Raw genomic sequence first — 17,724 nt, 5'->3', positions numbered from 1 at the left:
TGTGTCAGGCAGAACCCTCCTGTCTCTTCTCCCAGCACTGCTCGGTCTCCTCGGAGCCCCCCCTGCACCCTCTCCATCCCCTCCGTGCACTCCCGTGGTTTCTCCGCCGTTGCCCGGGTTCGGGGCTCCGGTGCCACCGGGATGGGGGGGGGGGGGGGTGAGGTCCGGGGTCTCCGTGCCGACCCCGCCCACGCCGGAAGTGACGCACCAATCACGGCCGCCCGCTCGCTCCGCCGCGAACAAAAGGGATTTTCAGTCCTGGCCCCGCCCCCCCGCCCCGGCTCCGCACTCTGATTGGCTGACGCCGCCGCCACCGCCCGGCCCACGCCCTCGCCCCGCCTCCCCGGCGGCGGATTGGTCCACGGCCTCTGGCGGCGGCGCTTCTGATTGGGCGGCAGCGCCGTCCGTCAGTGGGATCGCGCCAAGGGGCGGGGCTACCGGATGGGGCGCGGAGCGGTGCGGTAGCGGCGGGGCCGGGGCTGGGTCCGGGAGCAGCTCCAGGGCCAGGGCCAGGTCGGTGCTGGGGGGAGCGCGGCCCCGGGGCGGCGGAGGAGGGGCCCGGCCCTGCCCTGTTCTGCTCCGCTCCGCTCCGCTCCGTTCCGCCGGGCCCGCTCCGCCCTGGCGCTGTCCCGGCGGGTGGGCCGCGGCAGGTGCGGGGCGGGGGGTGCGGAGAGAGGCGGTGGCGGGGCCGCGCAGAGCCGAGCCCGGGTGCGGGCGGGGGGCGGCAGCCACCTGGGCGGGAGGAGGCTGGGGAGGGCGGTACCGGGATGGGGGGGGGGGGTTCGGAGGTCGGGGGGGCGGTATCGGGAGCTGCCCGGGCCCGACGGGTGGGCGCTGCCCAGGGGCGAGGGGAGCGAAGCGGCGGAGGTGGCTGCGGAGCCCGGTCCGGGTCCCGGCGGAGCTCTGGGGGCTCGGCTCGGGGGTTCCCTTTGTTCCCCGCCGTGTCCTGGGCCGTGGAGCAGGCCCCGGGATGCCGGTACCGGTGTCCCGGTGTCGGCCGGGCTGGAGGAGCCCCTGATGCGGGGTTTGTCCTCTCCGGAGCACGGTCCCGTCCATGGCGGGTTCCCCCGGTACCGGCTGCACCATCACAGCCCCCGTCCCTGTCTGAGCTTTCATCACATAAAGATCCCGGTAATTGGGTCCGCGGATCCGGTACCGGAGCAAAACTCTGCCAGGAGCCCCCGGGTGCCACCGCGGGTCCTGCAGGAGCTGATCCGGGGGTACAGGTGGGGAGGAATTTGCTGCCTTGGGGTGGCTGAGGAAAGGAGAGGAAATTCCCTGCTTCCGAGGAAAAGGGAACAATGAGCTGGGTTCCTCTCTGTTCTTTTTTTAAAAAGTGGAAGCGTTCTGAGCCAAGTGCTTACGGAGCACCTTGAAGCTTCCCCTTGCCTCGGGTCTGCAGCTGGTGGGAGAAGCTCTGCAGGGGTTCTGGTGTCCCCTCTGAGGGTTTCATACCCACCCTGGCAGGATTCAGGGTGTGAAGAGCTGGCGTGCTCCAGAAGCTTTATCTCTGAGTTCCTGAGGTGCCACAGATAACTTGCCCTGGTTCGTGAGCCTGCACTGCTGTGCGTTCAGTTAAATTGGTCTTGGTGGTTATTTGCAGTTAAAACTGGGAAATAAGTTTCAGAAGGAGGGTTCTGTGTCTCACAGGGTTGGTGTGGGGCTGCTGGGGAGACTCTGTGCTGGTCCAGAGCACAGCTAAAAAGCAGTTTACATTTGGGCAAGCAGCACATAATTATCTTTGTTTACACTCTGAACTCTTGCTTGTTGCCCCAAACTGGTGGTATCTCTCTGACTCAGGGAAAATATTTATACCACCAGACCAAATAATTAGGTTCTTGTGGTTTCTGATCTGGGGGATCTCACTGGTCAGGATATTTCACTGAATGCAGAGGGCTGATATGCCCTGGGTGTTTCTAGAGCTCTTTTTTTCCTGCTGTGAAACTCTACCTCTTGGCTGAAGTGTTGGGCATGGTGGGTTGGGTTGGGTTCCCAGCTGGCAGGACAGAGCTGGGTAATTGAATAGGGTTGGCATGAGCTTTTATGAAAAAGTGGGACAAGGGCAGAGACGGGGACATGTCACTGGAAAGCAGCCCTGGAAAGGTCAGCTCAGGAGCCTGTGATGCTGGAGAGCCTGGAAGGGATTGGGATTTGGGTAGGGGAGGAGAAGCTTGGGTAGGTGCTCATTAGATACCAGCCCTTTGATCTGGAGGTGTTTCTTGTTGCTATAAAATAATCACGTAAAGCAAACACAGCTTTTATCCATTTCTCAGCTCCCTGGTACTGAGTGGCCCTAACAGGGAGTGCTTGGGGTTGGTACAAAGTCAGAAATGTAAATGTTGGTACAAAGGGTGCTCTGCTGCATCAGGAATTGGGGGGATCACTCGGGGAGCAGGAGGAGGAGGATGATGATGATGCACACAGAGCTGAGGTTGGGCCATTCCTGTCTGTGCTGTTGCCTGCTGCTGAGTGACAGCTCTGCAGAGCTGGCTCCTGCTCTTTATTTCTCTGTTTGTACCTGGACAAGGCTGTTCATGTTGTTGAGCTGATTAAAGGCTGTAGCTGCAGAGGCACGCTCAGCACAGCCTGGGTTTGTTTCTGTACCACTGTACAAGTCACAATGGGGCTGTTCAGGGTACAGAACAGACACCATCACTGCCCGGCCTGACAGCTCCTGAGGACCCAGCTGCAGCTCGTTGCTGTCCTCACTTGTAGAGTTTACTCCCTGGGAGCTGATGGGGAGATGCTGCTGCACCTTCCCTTGTTGTCTCTTTTTAAGAGAAAAGCACAGACACAGTCACATTGAAAATCTGCATTCAAAATCTGCTGCCCTGGGGGAATGGAGTTAGAGGGTGTGTTTTGTTCTGAGATCTCAAAGAAAACCTCTCCTTTTTACTTCTGCCTTAAAATGCCCCAAAAATAATATAACTTGGTGAGTATCTGACAAAAGAAGGTGGATTTCTGGTTTCTCCTGCTGCTTGAAGGCTCCCTACTCCTCTGTGTGAGCAGAACTTTCTGTTCCCTGCAACTGGAAAACTGCTTTGGCACAAACAAGACAGAACTTGAATTTGTGCATAATTCTCCAAGGCACAGTTATGCAAATGAGTTGTAAAGTAGCAGTGACTTCAGAAAAATTACAGTTCAGCTGAATGTTTTAGCTTCACTAGTTAACCCTTCCCACTTAGCAATGGAGTGGAGTTTGGTGCTCTGAGTAGCTGCTTGGTCCTGATACCAGGAGAGGCAAAAGTCTGGGGAAAGTCCCTGGGGTTGTAGCACAAAGCCCAGGATTGTTGTCATCAGGTGTGTTTGCATCAGAGGGAGGGGTTGAGTCTGTGAAGTGATCACTTGTTTGTTAGCAACAGAATGTCACAAGGAGGCTTGTTGTTAGGAAATGCCACAGCATGGGCAAAGGATGGGAAGGGGGGGTGAAGCTTTTTGTGTGTGCAGATGGGTCTTATGGGCAGTAAAATTGTGTTTAATAAAGGGTGGTGATGTTGGAACAGTTTGAAAGAGGAGTAATTAAATGTGGTTTTTCTAACATTGATTTTTGCAAAGTGCTTTGGGCCCGTTCCATCAGCTCTGGCACAGGATGGCATCCCTAGGACACTCTTTATAGCCCTGAAGTGAACTTCACTGTGGAGTTTGGGTAGGTGGCCTGGCTTGGACCACACTCACCTCAGCTCTTCAGTCTCCTTTCCGTCATCTTCCCAGCTGTGAGCTCCAGATGTGTGATTTACAGTAGTGAGGCTTTTAAATATCCGTGGGTTTCCCTCTCCTGTTAACTTTGGCTGCTTCCTGGTGGATGTTGTGCTGCTGGGTCAGTCCCAGCACCAGCTGGGTGTGCATCTGTTTGTGACCCCTTGGGAATGGGTGAAAAATCCATCTTCTGCAGCAGGACTTGGAAGCTGAAGAGAAAATGTTCTCCTTGTGTATTCCCCCCGTTCCCCCTGCCTGGGGGGGAGAGGGAAATGGGAACTGAATTCAAAGGGAGATTGTGTCACAGCTTGGGAGACTGATCTTAACAGACAAAGAAATACTTAGTAAACTGTGTTCCATTTTTTTCAGTTTTTCAGGATGAATCTGGAAAAACTCAGCAAGCCGGAACTTCTGACGCTGTTCAGCATCCTTGAGGGAGAATTAGAAGCAAGAGATCTTGTCATAGAAGCATTAAAGGTATGTTGGAAGTACCATGATAAGAGACAAAAATGACAACAGGAGTACTGTAGGTTCTGCAGAGTGCTTGCATCCAAGATGAAGTTCAGAGGCAAATGATTTATTAGTGGTTCAGAATCCCATCTTCATATCAGCAGTATTAGATAATAAATGCTGGATATCATTCTCTGTCTTGGCTTTTATTACTGAAAGCTGGCTGCAGGAAGCATTTCAGTGTTGAAGTACAGTGTTGTGCATGTGCTTTCATCCTTTCTGATAAAGAACCAAATGTTTCTGCTATCATGAGAAATGTAAAAGGTCTGTCAGGCTCCCTTTGTTGGTTTTGCCCTCTTTTAGTAAGGAGGACTCCTTGAAGCAGAACTCTTCTTGCCAGGAGAGATCACAGATGAGTTTTTTCCTGAGGATAACATCACACTAGGAGAATCATCCCTGGCTCTGTGCTGTACTAAGCCACTGTAAGCTGGCACTGCTGCTGGGAGCACCTGAGTGCTCCTTGTTCTCTCCCTTTGCTGGCACAGGGTTCATTTTTCCTTCCAGTGGAGCAGAGAGCAGCTAAAACTAACCCAGCCCAGCAGTTCATTTCAAACCCTGTCAGTGCAGCTGGAGCTGAAGTGGTGTCAGCTCCATGCTGGTGCTGCCCCTGCTCAGGCAGTGGGAGCTGTGGTGCTCTGTGTGTGGCCTCTTTGCTGCAGTAATGTTGAGCCCAGAAAATATTTCAGATGTGTGAAGTCCTTCTGCAATGCTGCTGCTTTTTGGAGGATGCTCAGTTGGCAGTCAGCCTCAGCAAGGTAGAAAAAAAAAAAGAATAGCAGTATAAATGATGGAAAGGGTCATTTTTTGAAGAAATGAGTTGTGACAGGGCTGAATATTGAAGGTTTTTTCAAGCTGGCCTGTCACTGCTCATGATGTTTAAACTTCCAGCTATTGCAGCAGAGGAATGGCAGCTCACAGGTCTGAGCACTGCAGGGATGTGGTTTTCCAGCAACAGCTTAATTCCAAGTACAAATGGTTTTGGGAGGAAGGACAGAGGGAGATCCTTCTGCAAAACAGTCAGGATGTCAGTCTGTTTGTTGTTAGCTGGGTTTGCATTTAAACAGTTGATTTATTTTATGTCGTTGCCCTTTCAGAAGTGTTGATCAGATGGGAGCCTTGGCTCCTCCTTGGGGACAGACTTGCAAACTTGTCCAGGGATCAGCCTGCTAATTCCCTGGAGTGTGCTCCCAAAACCAGCACCACTTTGGGGCTGCAGAGTGAAACAGGTGTAATGGATCACGGAGAGACTGATGGGAAGGAATGCAGCAGCCCTGTTCCAGAGGCTTTTTAATTCTGTTCCTTCCAGTAGCATAAAGCAATTATCTCTTCTGGTGAAATTTAACCTGCAGCTCCCTCTTGTTTGAGGAGATTCATGTAGGCAGAAAAGCCTGTGGCATGATCTGTGAGGTGCTTGTGATGGAGAAGAAATTAAATTAAATTAAATTGTAACCTATACTTGGTCATCATGAAGTATGAAATACTGAGCTAATCAAAGGTTAGTGCTGCTTTTCCCTCCTCTGTACAGGTCCATCCTGAGAGGTTGAGGAGAGCTGAGGGTGGCAGGAAGGGGCAGGTCTCCAGCTGGGCTGGTACCGACCCAAAGCTGCAGCTGGGTCTGACTTCCTGCTGGCTGCAGTGCCCTTTTCATATGTGAAAGGAGAAAAAGTCATGTAACAGCTTAATCTGGTGGCTGGACAGAGCTTCTAAAGCAGAAAAGTCCTAAAAGTGAAGAGTAGTGGTGTTATCTCCAGCAGCTGGGTCAGACACACAGATGTCAGTGGTTAAAAATCAGAAGTTTATCAGCCTATTTACTTCCCATATAGTAAGAAAAATGTGGTTCCCCCCATGGGCTAATTTCACTTCTAATTCAGATTTAAATGCTTCTGAACTCACTGGATGTTGAAGGCAGGTCCTTTGATATATTATAGGAAAGCACAAGCACTTGCAGAGAGAAATATTACCTTAATTTGTGAACTTGTAATTTAGTTATAGTGCAGCCTGCAATAACTGATAGTCCTGCATGCTCAGAGGGAAGCATTTAGCATCTGGCATTTAGCAGAGAGAATCCATGCGTGCAGATGACAAAGCCTAAAATAGTTTCCCTCTCTCTCCCTTCTGCTCTCAGGCCACTTGGTGCCTGGTGCTGGCTCTGTTTCTCACCCTGCCCAAATCAGCCTCTGAGCCTGGCTTTGCAGAGACTGCTTGTTTAATTTCCTCCTTCCCTCTCCTCCCTTTTTTTCCCTCTCTGCCCTTCTTCCCATGCCATGCTCTGGGTGCCTCTGCACCCCCTGCCCCAGGCAGCATCACTCCCAGGGCTGAGTCTCTGCTGCTCAGCTTTGGGTTATAAAGAGCAGTTCTTGGGTCACCTCTAGTCCCTGCCCCTCCCAGAAACAGCTTGCCCGTGCTGACTTCTCATTCACTGTATTTTTCTGAGGTTAATTTGACTCCTGAGCAGTGGGGGTTTGGGACCATCACCCCCTCTGCCTTTGCAGTGGGTCAGGGCCTGGCTCCTGCTGCCCAGCTAAGGTGGCAATGTTACTTAGATTCAAGCTCAAGATACCAATATAAAGGATTAAGTGAAGAAATTTACTGTATTCAAAGCGTCCTTTGGCTTGTTTCCTTTATTTTAAAACCTCCTTGGAAAAAAAAAAAAAAAAACACCAAACTTTTTTGCCCCAAAATAGCTTCCTGCCCACTATACGAATCTCAAATCTTCTCCTCAAAACAGACCTTGAGTCTCACTTCTTATTGTGCTCCTTCTCCTGTGCTTGTAATGATATTTAAATCATCCAGAAGAGCAGATGCTATCAGGGAGTTGTGTAACACCAGGGGAAGGATTGGATCTGGGAGCCACAGGTGAGGAGCACACGTGCTGGCAGCAGCTCAGTGTTTGGATCTCTCTGTGTCAGAGCACTTTGTGCCCTGCCCTCTGTTCTTTAGATGAGAATTTTCCATACCTTAGCAGTGAAGTTCTGTTTACTTTTAGAAAACAGGAAACAGGCTCCTGGCTTATTGCTTGGTGTTAATCAGGCCTGGGGCAGTTTGCTGTGGAATAGAAGCTGTGGTAATGACTGGGAGCTGCTGGTGCTTTGCTTCTGAGTTCAGTGATTCACTCTAGAAAGCAATAGTAATGCACTGCAAATTAAAGTGCTTGTTTGTCAGTGGATTTAGCAGTTGAGCTCATGGTGCAGCTTCAAAAGCCAGAAGTCTACCTCTTGCTTAAATAATAATTAAAAAAAAAAAGTTCAGTAACACAAAACCTTGCTGCAGATGCTGGTAAATCTTTTAAAGATGGGACAAAAGGGGCTTTTGCATCACTCCAGAGGCAGCCTGGATCTAGCAGTGTTCCCAGGAGTGCTGTCCTGCTGGAATGAGGCTTTTCCTAACACCTTCCCTCCAGTTTGGGGAGCCCATTGCCTGTTTCTTGCTTGCAGCAGCCCTGTTTGCCAGTAGCTGTAAAACACCATTTCTCTGCCCCTTCTCAGCAGCCAGGTAGGTGCTGGGTGAGGAGCTCTGAGCCTGGGATGGCTCCAGCTCTGGGTGCAGTGGGGTTCCCTGGTTTGGCAGCCCCCAAAGGGCAGTCCCTGGGCTCTGTCCCCGGGGTGCTGGGACCTGTGCACCCCCAGGCTCTGCACCAAGAGCTCCCAGGGACACAAGTTGTGGTTTGGTGCTGTCTGGTGTTTCCCAAGGAAACGTCCTGGGTTTCTGGAAGGTGACAGCAAGTTTTCTGTGGGCAGAAGCTGGGCAGCTCCTGTCGGTCTGGTTTGCTCACTTGATGTAATGAGGGCAATTAAGGCAGGAGCTGTGCTTGGGTGATGGGTGTAGGGCTGGAGCTGAAGGCAGGCTCAGGATCCCACTCCAGCACTTTGACATTTATTTCTGTGCAAAGCAAGTGGTCCCCACCCCCATTTCCCTTCTCTCTGTCAGTGACCTCAGCTTGTCTTTATTCCCAGTATCTGTGTCTGGGGAGAGAAGCAAATAAGGAAGTTCAAGGCAGCAAGAAGCTATTTAAAGATTATGCCACTCTCTGCACTCCTCAGAGGAGGAACTTCTGAGCAAATGATTACTGGAGAACTGCACAGGCAGTAGCTACAGGTGATTGTTTGCCTTGTGCTGAGAGTTCAAACCTAAACTCTACAATCACAGGCAAGAGTAATATCCTACTTTGTGTCCAGAAAAATACTTGAAACAAGTCTTGGAAACTCCCTGTTTGATGTTCCAGTTAAACAAGTTGTAAAGATTAATGAAGACAGAGAGAAAATGCTGTCTCATAAACAAGGTTACAGTAAAAGGAAATCTTTTGTAAAACAAAAAATTACACAAATAGATTATGGGAAACACTCATCCCAAACAGTGTAGAAATCCCCGGGGGAAACAGTTGCTTTTCCCTGACAAAGTGGAGCTTTGGCTGTGCTGGAAACCTCTCTTCCCTTGTGTCAGATATTTCTTCTGCTCCATAAAATCAGAATTATTTCTTTTCAGGCAGACTGGCAGTAGTCACTGACCCCAGCTCAAGCTGCAAGCCAGCCCATTTCAAGTGGTACCCTCTCTGCTTATGCCTAATTCTCCTGATTGTCAGGGGATTTGTTTTTTTAAGAGTTGTTAATGTCTGCAGCTGCTTCCTTTTTTTTTTTTTTTTTTTTTTTTTGAGAGAGAGAGAGAGAGAGAAGCCCAAGCTTAAATGTTATCTTTTTTCCTGCTGGGGGAGGACAACTGAATAGTCTTCAGAAAGTGCTGAATTGTCCATTTAGCTGCTGTTAGTGTTTGAATATTTGGCATGGAAAGTCACAAGTCTGCATATTTGAGATAATACAGGTGGAGGTACTAAATTAGCAGATCTTCTAATTGCAAAAGATTGCATCTTATTTCGAAGCACAGTTGATGTTGTTGGAAGTGCCTATGTCATGCTTGGTTTTCCAGGTTAAATTCTCCACTCCTAAGTTGACACTGCTTTTTGTAACCTTATTTCTGTATCACTGAAGCTCGATTTCCAGTGGATTTATGGCTTTAATAGGTTTTACCAAGATCTAGGTTGATTTTTCCACTTTGGGCTCACTAATAGGTTATTTCTCTTCCAACATCAAATTGCTTCTCTTTTGAAAGATGAAGAAAAAAAAAAAAATCTGAACTGTTGGAGATGTTTATAGGTGACCTCCAGCAACAGAAACTGCACCAAAGAGGAGCACAGGCCATGGGAGATGTCACCCCTCTGTGTGATGCCACTCAGTTCCAGCAGCCCTGTCCCTGTCACCTTGGTGGCAGAGCTGAAAATCCATATTTGCATTTCCAGGTGGATGGTGGCCCAGATGCCAAAGCACTGGATTTGTTTTCTCTAAACTAGATGTGGTCGGTGAAGGGTGACCTGTTTAGGACTTCTCCTCGTCTAGACAACTTTAATTAAATGTTTCTGCTCTGCTGGCTACCAAAGAGGAATAGCTGGACCTCAGAAAACTATTCATGTTGTGATAGTCTCATCTGTTTGTCATGCCACTTCAGGAAAATATTTAATTGCTCAAGTAGTGAGGAAGAACTTCTTGTTCTTTCCCAGACAGGAACTAAACCACCCCACAAATCCAGCTGAGCTCAGAGCCTGCTGCAGCAAGGAGCAGAGGGAAAACCTGGATTTTGTGACCTTAGTATGCACAAGAGACCAGTGTGGGTGTCACCTTGATCTGCTTTTATTGGAGAGACCTTGCCCAGACATCAGTGTTTCCAATGTCCCCATTTGTTTCTGTCCTCATGAGGGGTTTGTCCCATGAGCTGTGGCTGCTGTGACCACCACCAGCAGCTCCTCTGTCAAAGCCCCCAGGCCAGCCTGGGTGAATATCCCAAATTGTATTTATGGAGTTTTAATGCCTGAGTCAATAAGAAATTCCCTACACATTTCCAGTGAGCTTTGGTTGAGTCATCTTTATAAATTCTTCAGAATAATTGAAGATCCCCTGACCCGCACAAGAAAAAAAAAAAAAAAAAGCCTGTGGTTTTTCCTGTGATTCATTAATCTGGGGCAGCCCATTATCCCAGGCCACCCTCCCATTTCCAGGGCTGATCTTTTCCTTCCTCTTCTTTTTTTATTTTTGTGAAGGTAGAACAATATCTTCAGCTCTGATCAAAGGTGTTCACTCTTCCTGGTGGATATGAGGGTTAAAGAGGGAGGGGTGTTTGTTAGTGTGACCTTTACTGCAAGGGTTAAAATCCACCTCCAGAGCAGTATCATGGGACAAGTGTCTCCAGTTGGGTTTGGTCATTGGGGATATATGGAAAGAAAGTAATTTGGGTTTAGTCTTTTGTGCCAGGTGAAGGAAGGGGCTGTTGGTGTCCTGACAAACACATTTCCAGCTGGAATGGCTGATTCTGGATGTTGTAACACTGAAGCTTAGGACGTGTGAGCTCCTTTAGTTCTTACATGTCAGCAAAAGAAAACTAATCATTCCTGTCTTGCTTCTTACAAAACCAAACCTTGTTTAGTCTGGATGAGAATATAAAGGATTTTATTAGCAATTTACGGATTTATAGGCTACTGCAAGAATAAAACTTTAATTGCTCAACATGAAATTCTTTGGTGGTGACATCTTCAGGACAGCCACACAACTGCTCTTTCACTGAAACAACAGTAAATGATTAAATCTCTGGTGGAACAGGGATTGGTACTTAACCTCCTTCCCTTCTGCAAGTTGTGGAACACCAGTCATGGGCACAGGTGGCTGTGGGACAAGGATGCTGGAGTGAAGGTACTCTGGGGATGCTCTGTCTTTAAGGAAGACTTCCCTTGGTTTCAGGTTTGCTTGGGGCCACTTGGTTAAAAGCTCTTGTGCCACTGGAGGGACAGGGAAATGAATCCAGCTCGTTTTCTGTCAAGAATATTGAAATGCAAATTTGTTCCCTGTGTTGCAGGCCCAGCACAGAGACACCTTCCTTGAGGAACGCTATGGGAAGTACAACATCAGTGACCCATTAATGGCTTTGCAGAGAGATTTTGAGACCCTGAAAGAGGTCAATCATGGTGAAAAGCAGCCAGTGTGCTCCAATCCCTTATCTATTTTGAAAGTGGTGATGAAACATTGCAAGAATATGCAGGAAAGAATGTTATCCCAGCTAGCTGCTGCAGAAAGCAGGCACAGAAAGGTAAGTTTTGCTGCCAGTAAGCTGTGCAGAACTTAGTAGGTGTGTTTGGTAATACATTAACTTCAGCAAAAACACTTAAATGCTTTGAGTTTTGGTAACTGAAAGGGCTTTGCACCTTTGTTTTAAACTTCTCACTCCATACAATTCAGATGTTAAGTGTATTAATTGTAGTTCCAAAATTTGAAATCTGTGCAAGGTGTTTTTTGTTAGGACATGTAAAAAAGAAACTAGGTTTTTCACAGCTGGGAGGTACAGTGCTTACTGAAATGTGAGAGAGGATTTCTGGGGGATGGAATTCTCAGCAGGCAGATCGTGTTCTCAGTGGTTGTTGAAGAGCTGGTGCAGTCACCTGCATCACAGCACTGTGTCTGCCTCTTCACATGCTTCTTTTACGTCTTAAAAAATAATTGGGATTTTTGTTTTCACTTGAGTCAGATTGAGGAGCTGCTAAATACATGGTAAGCATGTGCTGGGAGAGCCCAGGGTTTTGGTGGTGAGGTACACCAGAGTCTCTTGGGAAGTTTGTATTCTGTCTTTTTTGTTGAGTTAATAGAATTTCAATTATTCATGTAATTCAGTGTTAAAGCTGAAGGAGCTCCTTAACTGGGTCCTTATGGCAAGCAGTTTCATTTCAAGAGCTCATCTTGTTCTTAAGTGGAAGAACAAATTAATGTTCTTTAAAATAAACCTCACACTGCAGTGCTGAGATTCCCTGCAGGAAACTGGAGGTGAAGCCTGCAGGCAGACTGGGAGCCTGGTGAGGATGCTCCTGTTGCAGCTGTTGGTGTCCCTGTCCCCTGGGTGGGATTCATGGCCCTGCTGGGAAATTCTGCAGAGGGCTCTGTGCAGCCAGGGCTGGGTGGTGTCAACTGCAGTCTGGAGCAGAACGTGCAGTCCAGCTGTTTAATAACAGAACCAAGAGACCTCAGTCTGAGCTTTTCCCCATTTCTTTTGCAAACTGACTCCAAATGGTGATGGGGTATTACAACTTGGCCAAAAGCTGCTTTTATGAGATTTTTTTGTTTGGTTTTTTTTTTTTTTTTTAAGTTGAGTTGGGATGTCTGAGGGGTTGGGCTGCAAAGGTTCAGTGGGAGCCTCCAGCTCTTTGAGGGCTTTCTGATGTCTGAGGGGTTGCTCCCTGGTGTTGTTGGGCTTTGGGCTCTGACCTGTGCCTGGACATCAGTCAGAACATTGATGGTGGTTTTTTTGTGGCAGGTGATCCTGGACCTGGAGGAGGAGAGGCAACGTCATGCCCAGGACACAGCAGAGGGGGACGATGTCACCTACATGCTGGAGAAGGAGAGGGAGAGGCTGACCCAGCAGGTACAGCTCCAACCCTTGGGAATCCCAACTCTTCCTGGGGAACTCGTCCGGCACCTCCGCTGGGATCTCCCTGCTGCGAGGCACTCCCGAGCTTTTGTCACCTGAAAATGGAAAACAGCCTTAATTTTTCAGGGTGTTTTGGTAGCTGAGCCGTGCTGGAAGCTATTAATAGGCAATTGAACACTTTGAAATCCTACTTCAGCCTGAAATCTGAGAAGTTCTTGAGGACACTTACAAATGATAGGGCTCTCTGGTACTCAAAATTCAGAGTAAGTCGTGAAAGGTCTCCTGGGGGCTTATCCAGAGAAGATAATAAATATTAAAGCTCCTGTTTTCTGTCACTTAAGCACTGTAGACTTTATTAAACATACATAACACATCAGCATTTTAAAGTCTAAATGCCTTTAAAAGGAAAAGCAACAAAGTAGTCAGTGAGGTGGAAGAAAGCTGTGCTCAGGTCTCCTGTTCAATCAGCACAGCAGACTCAGTGTGGATCTCATTAAAGGGCAGTTGAATTTCATACATGATGCAACTGCTAGCAAGTAATAATAATTCTTAATACATGCAGCCTGAGTTACAGGAGACTCCTGCAGAAGTTGGGCCAAGAGCCTCTTTTGTAGCCATTGCCATCTTTTCCTGGGGAATTTCCCCAGAATATGTAATACTCTGCTCCCTTCTGGGGTCTTGTACTTCATTTACTTTCAGGAGACTTTGTGGGTCCCTCAGTCTTTTCTGTCCTTATCTTCCAGTTGGAGTTTGAGAAATCCCAAGTGAAGAAGTTTGAAAAAGAACAGAAGAAGCTGTCAAGCCAGCTGGAGGAGGAAAGGGCACGGCACAAGCAACTCTCTTCCATGCTTGTGGTGGAGTGCAAGAAAGCCACTGCCAAAGCAGCTGAGGAGGGACAGAAGACAGCAGAACTGAGCTTGAAATTGGAAAAAGAGAAGAGTAAGGTGAGTAGACTGGAAGAGGAGCTGGCATCCAAAAGGAAGAGGGGCTTACAGATGGAGGCACAAGTAGAAAAGCAGCTCTCAGAGTTTGACATCGAAAGAGAACAGCTGAAAGCCAAGCTGAACAGAGAAGAAAACCGTACAAAAGCACTCAAAGAAGAGGTGGAATGTCTGAAGAAAGCCCTGAAAGAGCTGGAGGCTCCTGCTGAACCCTTGCAGCCCAACCCCTCGGTGATGTCCAGGGGTGTTACCACTGAGAGCCCCCTGCTCAGATCTGTGTCTTGCCAGACTGAGTGTCTGCAGGCAGAGCGAGCAGGTCCTGCCAGCACCAGCAAAGCTGTCCCCAGCCCTGCCACACCTCCTCATGCCTATGCAAAATCCAATGGTCACTGTGACACCGATGGGCAGGTGGGCAACGAGCCCCCAGCAGAGCACCAAGCCCAGAAGGAGAAATCCACTGGTGCAGCCCCAGAAAACACAGTTGAGAATGGAAGTTCTCCTGTCAGAACAGAGTCCCCCGTGCATCTGATGTCCCAGCTCCCTCCCAGTGGGGTCTCCCTGTCCCCCAGCAGCACAGCTGCCTCCTCTCTGACACCTTCTCCCTGCTCCTCTCCCGTTCTGAGCAGACGCTTGGCAGGAGCCCCAGCCAGCAGCCCTGGTTACCAATCCTCCTACCAGGTGGGCATCAACCAACGTTTCCATGCAGCTCGGCACAAGTTCCAGTCTCAAGCTGAACAGGACCATCAGTCGAGTGGTCTGCAGAGCCCACCCTCCCGGGATCTGTCTCCCACTCTGGCAGACAACTCTGCTGCCAAGCAGCTGGCCCGAAACACGGTCACACAGGTCCTGTCCAGGTTCACCAGCCAGCAGGGACCCATTAAGCCTGTCTCCCCCAACAGCTCACCTTTTGGCACAGACTATCGAAATCTGGCAACTGCTGTGAGCCCCAAAAACGAGTCTGGTCACTCCCCAGGCCCTGGTAAGGTTTCCAGTCCCATCAGCCCATTGTCTCCTGGAATTAAGTCACCGACCATTCCTAGAGCAGAACGAGGGAACCCTCCACCCATTCCTCCAAAGAAACCTGGCCTGGCACAGTCCCCTGCTGCCCCTGCCCCACTCACCAAAACCTCTTCCCCAGCACCCTCCCTGGGTGCCCCCCTGGACGTGGCAAGCAGCTGCTCCCCCAGCACCCTGGTGTCCAATGGCAAAGACCTGGAGATCCTCCTGCCCTCCAGCAGCTAGTGTCCAGGGAATGGGAATGTGACATTCCACGGCTTAGCACCTGCAGCTAAGACACTGTTTTTCCACTCCATGTTATTTATTTCCATAGTAGCAGATTCTGTCTGTATAAAGCATTTAGTATATTTTTTTTTTTTCTTTTTTGATAGGTAGGGAAATATTTTTGTTTATGGAGAAACCTTAACTACAGCTATACAGTAGCCTCAAAATGTCTCGTGGCATCAGTCAAGTGGTTAGAGATAACAAGAACCATAATCATGTGGTGGGACCTAACTATAAATCTCTAATGGGACTGAAATGCTACTTTTAAATTATGCAGAAATAACTTTTGCAGACTTTTTACTCCAGATGAACATTTTACTAAAAGTGCCTGAACTAAGCCTGAACTGCAGTATGAATGTGATTCTCTGAAAAGGCTGAGGAGGGGACCATCTAGCTGCAGAAACAAACTCAGAGTTCTCTGAGTCGTGAATGTTGAAACCAACACTGGTTTTCTTGTTGATTATTCCCATTTGCTACAGTATTTAGCAAATGTGCCACCAATTCTGTGAGGTGACCACCAGACTGATGCAGCCAGGTTCTCCTGGTCCCTCAGGACATGGTCCTGGCTGTTTGAGGAAGCACACACCAGTCTCTGGGTGTAAATTTTAGCTGCAATACACTCCAGATGAGTTTTCTTTCTGTGTAGCTCTCTCTGCTCTCCTGTAACACATCCTGCAGAGATGTCTGTGTGCTTTAAATGGTTAATCTCTGGTTTCTGGTGTGGCACCTTGAATTTTCAAGCTCTTCAAGCAGTCTACTGTTGTGTGTAGAACTTCTGAGAAAAAGATCTTGCTATTACTTGACAAAGATCTCGCTATTACTTGAAAAAAAATCTCTAGTCCATATGATACAGGTTTTTTTTTACTACAGTAACATGGAATCTTCTACTACAAACAAAAGCAATAATTTTGTTTCTAATCTGTATGGGTTGCCTCTGGCTGACCTGGGTTTTTCTCACAGTTAGCTATGGGAACTTGTTGGCTTTCCTTGGCTACCAGTAAGGAACCAAATCATAAATCATGTGTGATTGATTAGGAATATATGTGTGAGTAGTTTCACACGTATGTATGCTAAATACACAATGTATTAAGAAAATCTCTATTCTGCCTAATACGAAGAAAATGTAGGAATTCATGGAGATTAAAAAAAAAACACTTGGTGAGGAATTGCCTAAGTTTGAGGCAAATAATGTGTGTGAAAAATAAGTTTGGCCCAAGAAGGGAGAAGCATCTGATTGCTGCTTCATCTTGGGTGCTGGATGTGAGCTGGGAAATAGCACTTTCTGCTCAGTGCCCATCAGCAGCATCACAGTGACACCCAGCAGGGCTTCCCACTGCCACAGACTCTCTGTTTCCCGTTTTTCAATATTTAATTAGACAAAATACACCCACCTTTGCTGTAGGAAAGATCCCCAGGGAGCTGGGAGGATGCACTACTGTCCCTGACCCCAGAGCCCTTGTGCTGCTTGGACGTGGCTGTTGTGCCCCTGCTCTTCCCTCCCACAGCCAGGGCAGCTCCAGAACCAGCTTTGTACAGACCAGAACCAGGGCTTTGTACAGACCAGAACCAGGGGTGTACAGACCAGAACCAGGGCTTTGTACAGACCATTTGGTAGCCTGGTGACTTGTGGTGTGCTGGGCTGCTGTTCCCAGCCCGTGGGACAGGCTGTGTGCTGCCAGCAGGGAGACAGAGGCAGCCTAGAGATGAGTGGGCAGTGACTCCTTTAGAAGCACAGCTATGACTTTTTTAAGTATCCACAGCAGATATTTTTCCTCTTGATGAGAGTAATTGTAAAAACTGATGGGCAGATGGATTTTGGCCCATGTATCACTTCTGATTCAAAAGTGAGGCTTTTGTATACACTGCTTTAACGTGTTTCTTTGCTTTTACATTAATCTAAATGGTATTATCCCCTTTCTTTATCAATAGCTCTATAGAGAGAGAGAGATACTATGATGAAGTCTATTAGGAAATGCACTGAGTACTGTTTCTTCTAAAATATAATATGGGAAAGGGTATGCAAAAGAATGTATTTTTGCTAGTAGCCTATCTTCTGAGAGAGACTAAGCACAAGATATTAAAATGGATCCAACTAATCCAGTAAGACATTTAGAGTTAGTATTTAACTGTTGATGTAGATTCTGTGTGGAAGCAACTAAATATTTCTTCTATAACTCACATCTGTTAGAAGCAGACATTGTTGCAGAGTTTGTCACTGGCTAATGGAGTATAATGAAGTGCAAAGTATATACACTAGTATTAATTCGTTAACACTTGTAAATTTGTAAAGCCAAATGTACCAAGCTGAAGTCTTTAATCATTTTTATAGCTGATGGCATTAAACGTGTTAAACATTCATATTATCAATAAAGGATTTTATTTTTAAGATGTGCAAATTGCTTAGAAAGGTGTTTGGAGTGGGGATGGGGCAGGTGGGGGTCTGTGTTTGCCTGGAGACCAAAGCTCCACTGGGTTCTCTGAAGTGTCAGAAGAAAGCAGATTTCTTGGGAGCACAATAGATAATGAGCAATTGTGTCTGGCTGCACTCTCAGCATCTCCCTGTCCCTGCTGTTCCCTGAGGGTCTCGGTGACAGCAGGAGGGTGATACAGACTCTGGCATGGGAATTTCCTCAGCAGGGTCAGCACTCCTCTGCCTCGGAGGAGCACAGCTCGGTTCCAGCTCAGGACCCTCTGAGGATGTCCTGGCCCAGCAAAGGCACCAAGTCCCCTTTGGGATGCAGCACATCCCTGCAACCACCTCTCCTCCCGGGAGGGCTGGGGGCTGCTGCAGGACAGGACACCTCAGCTGTTTGTCTCCCTGCTCCATCCCGCAGTGCTGACC

General features: G+C 48.2%; 1 protein-coding gene across 2 annotated transcripts; it reads left to right on the top strand.

Moving 5' to 3' along the window:
• The first annotated feature begins 411 nt into the window (after positions 1-411).
• On the top strand, positions 412-17,268 carry CTTNBP2NL (CTTNBP2 N-terminal like). Of its 2 annotated transcripts, none has more exons than XM_071768211.1 (5): positions 412-513; positions 4,066-4,173; positions 11,101-11,331; positions 12,547-12,654; positions 13,404-17,268. In XM_071768211.1, exons 2-5 carry the CDS (start codon positions 4,075-4,077, stop codon positions 14,841-14,843), a joined length of 1,878 nt encoding a protein of 625 aa, XP_071624312.1. In that variant the 5' UTR covers positions 412-513; positions 4,066-4,074; the 3' UTR covers positions 14,844-17,268. The 2 variants fall into 2 exon arrangements, with proteins under 2 accessions (XP_071624312.1, XP_071624313.1); XM_071768212.1 differs by lacking the exon at positions 412-513 and adding an exon at positions 548-650.
• Positions 17,269-17,724: the final 456 nt, after the last annotated feature.

The sequence above is a fragment of the Heliangelus exortis genome, chromosome 25, assembly GCF_036169615.1.
Source record: "Heliangelus exortis chromosome 25, bHelExo1.hap1, whole genome shotgun sequence".
Classification (NCBI taxonomy): domain Eukaryota; kingdom Metazoa; phylum Chordata; class Aves; order Apodiformes; family Trochilidae; genus Heliangelus; species Heliangelus exortis.
Note: the sequence above shows the minus strand (reverse complement) of the source record. Positions and strands in the feature narration are given on the sequence as shown.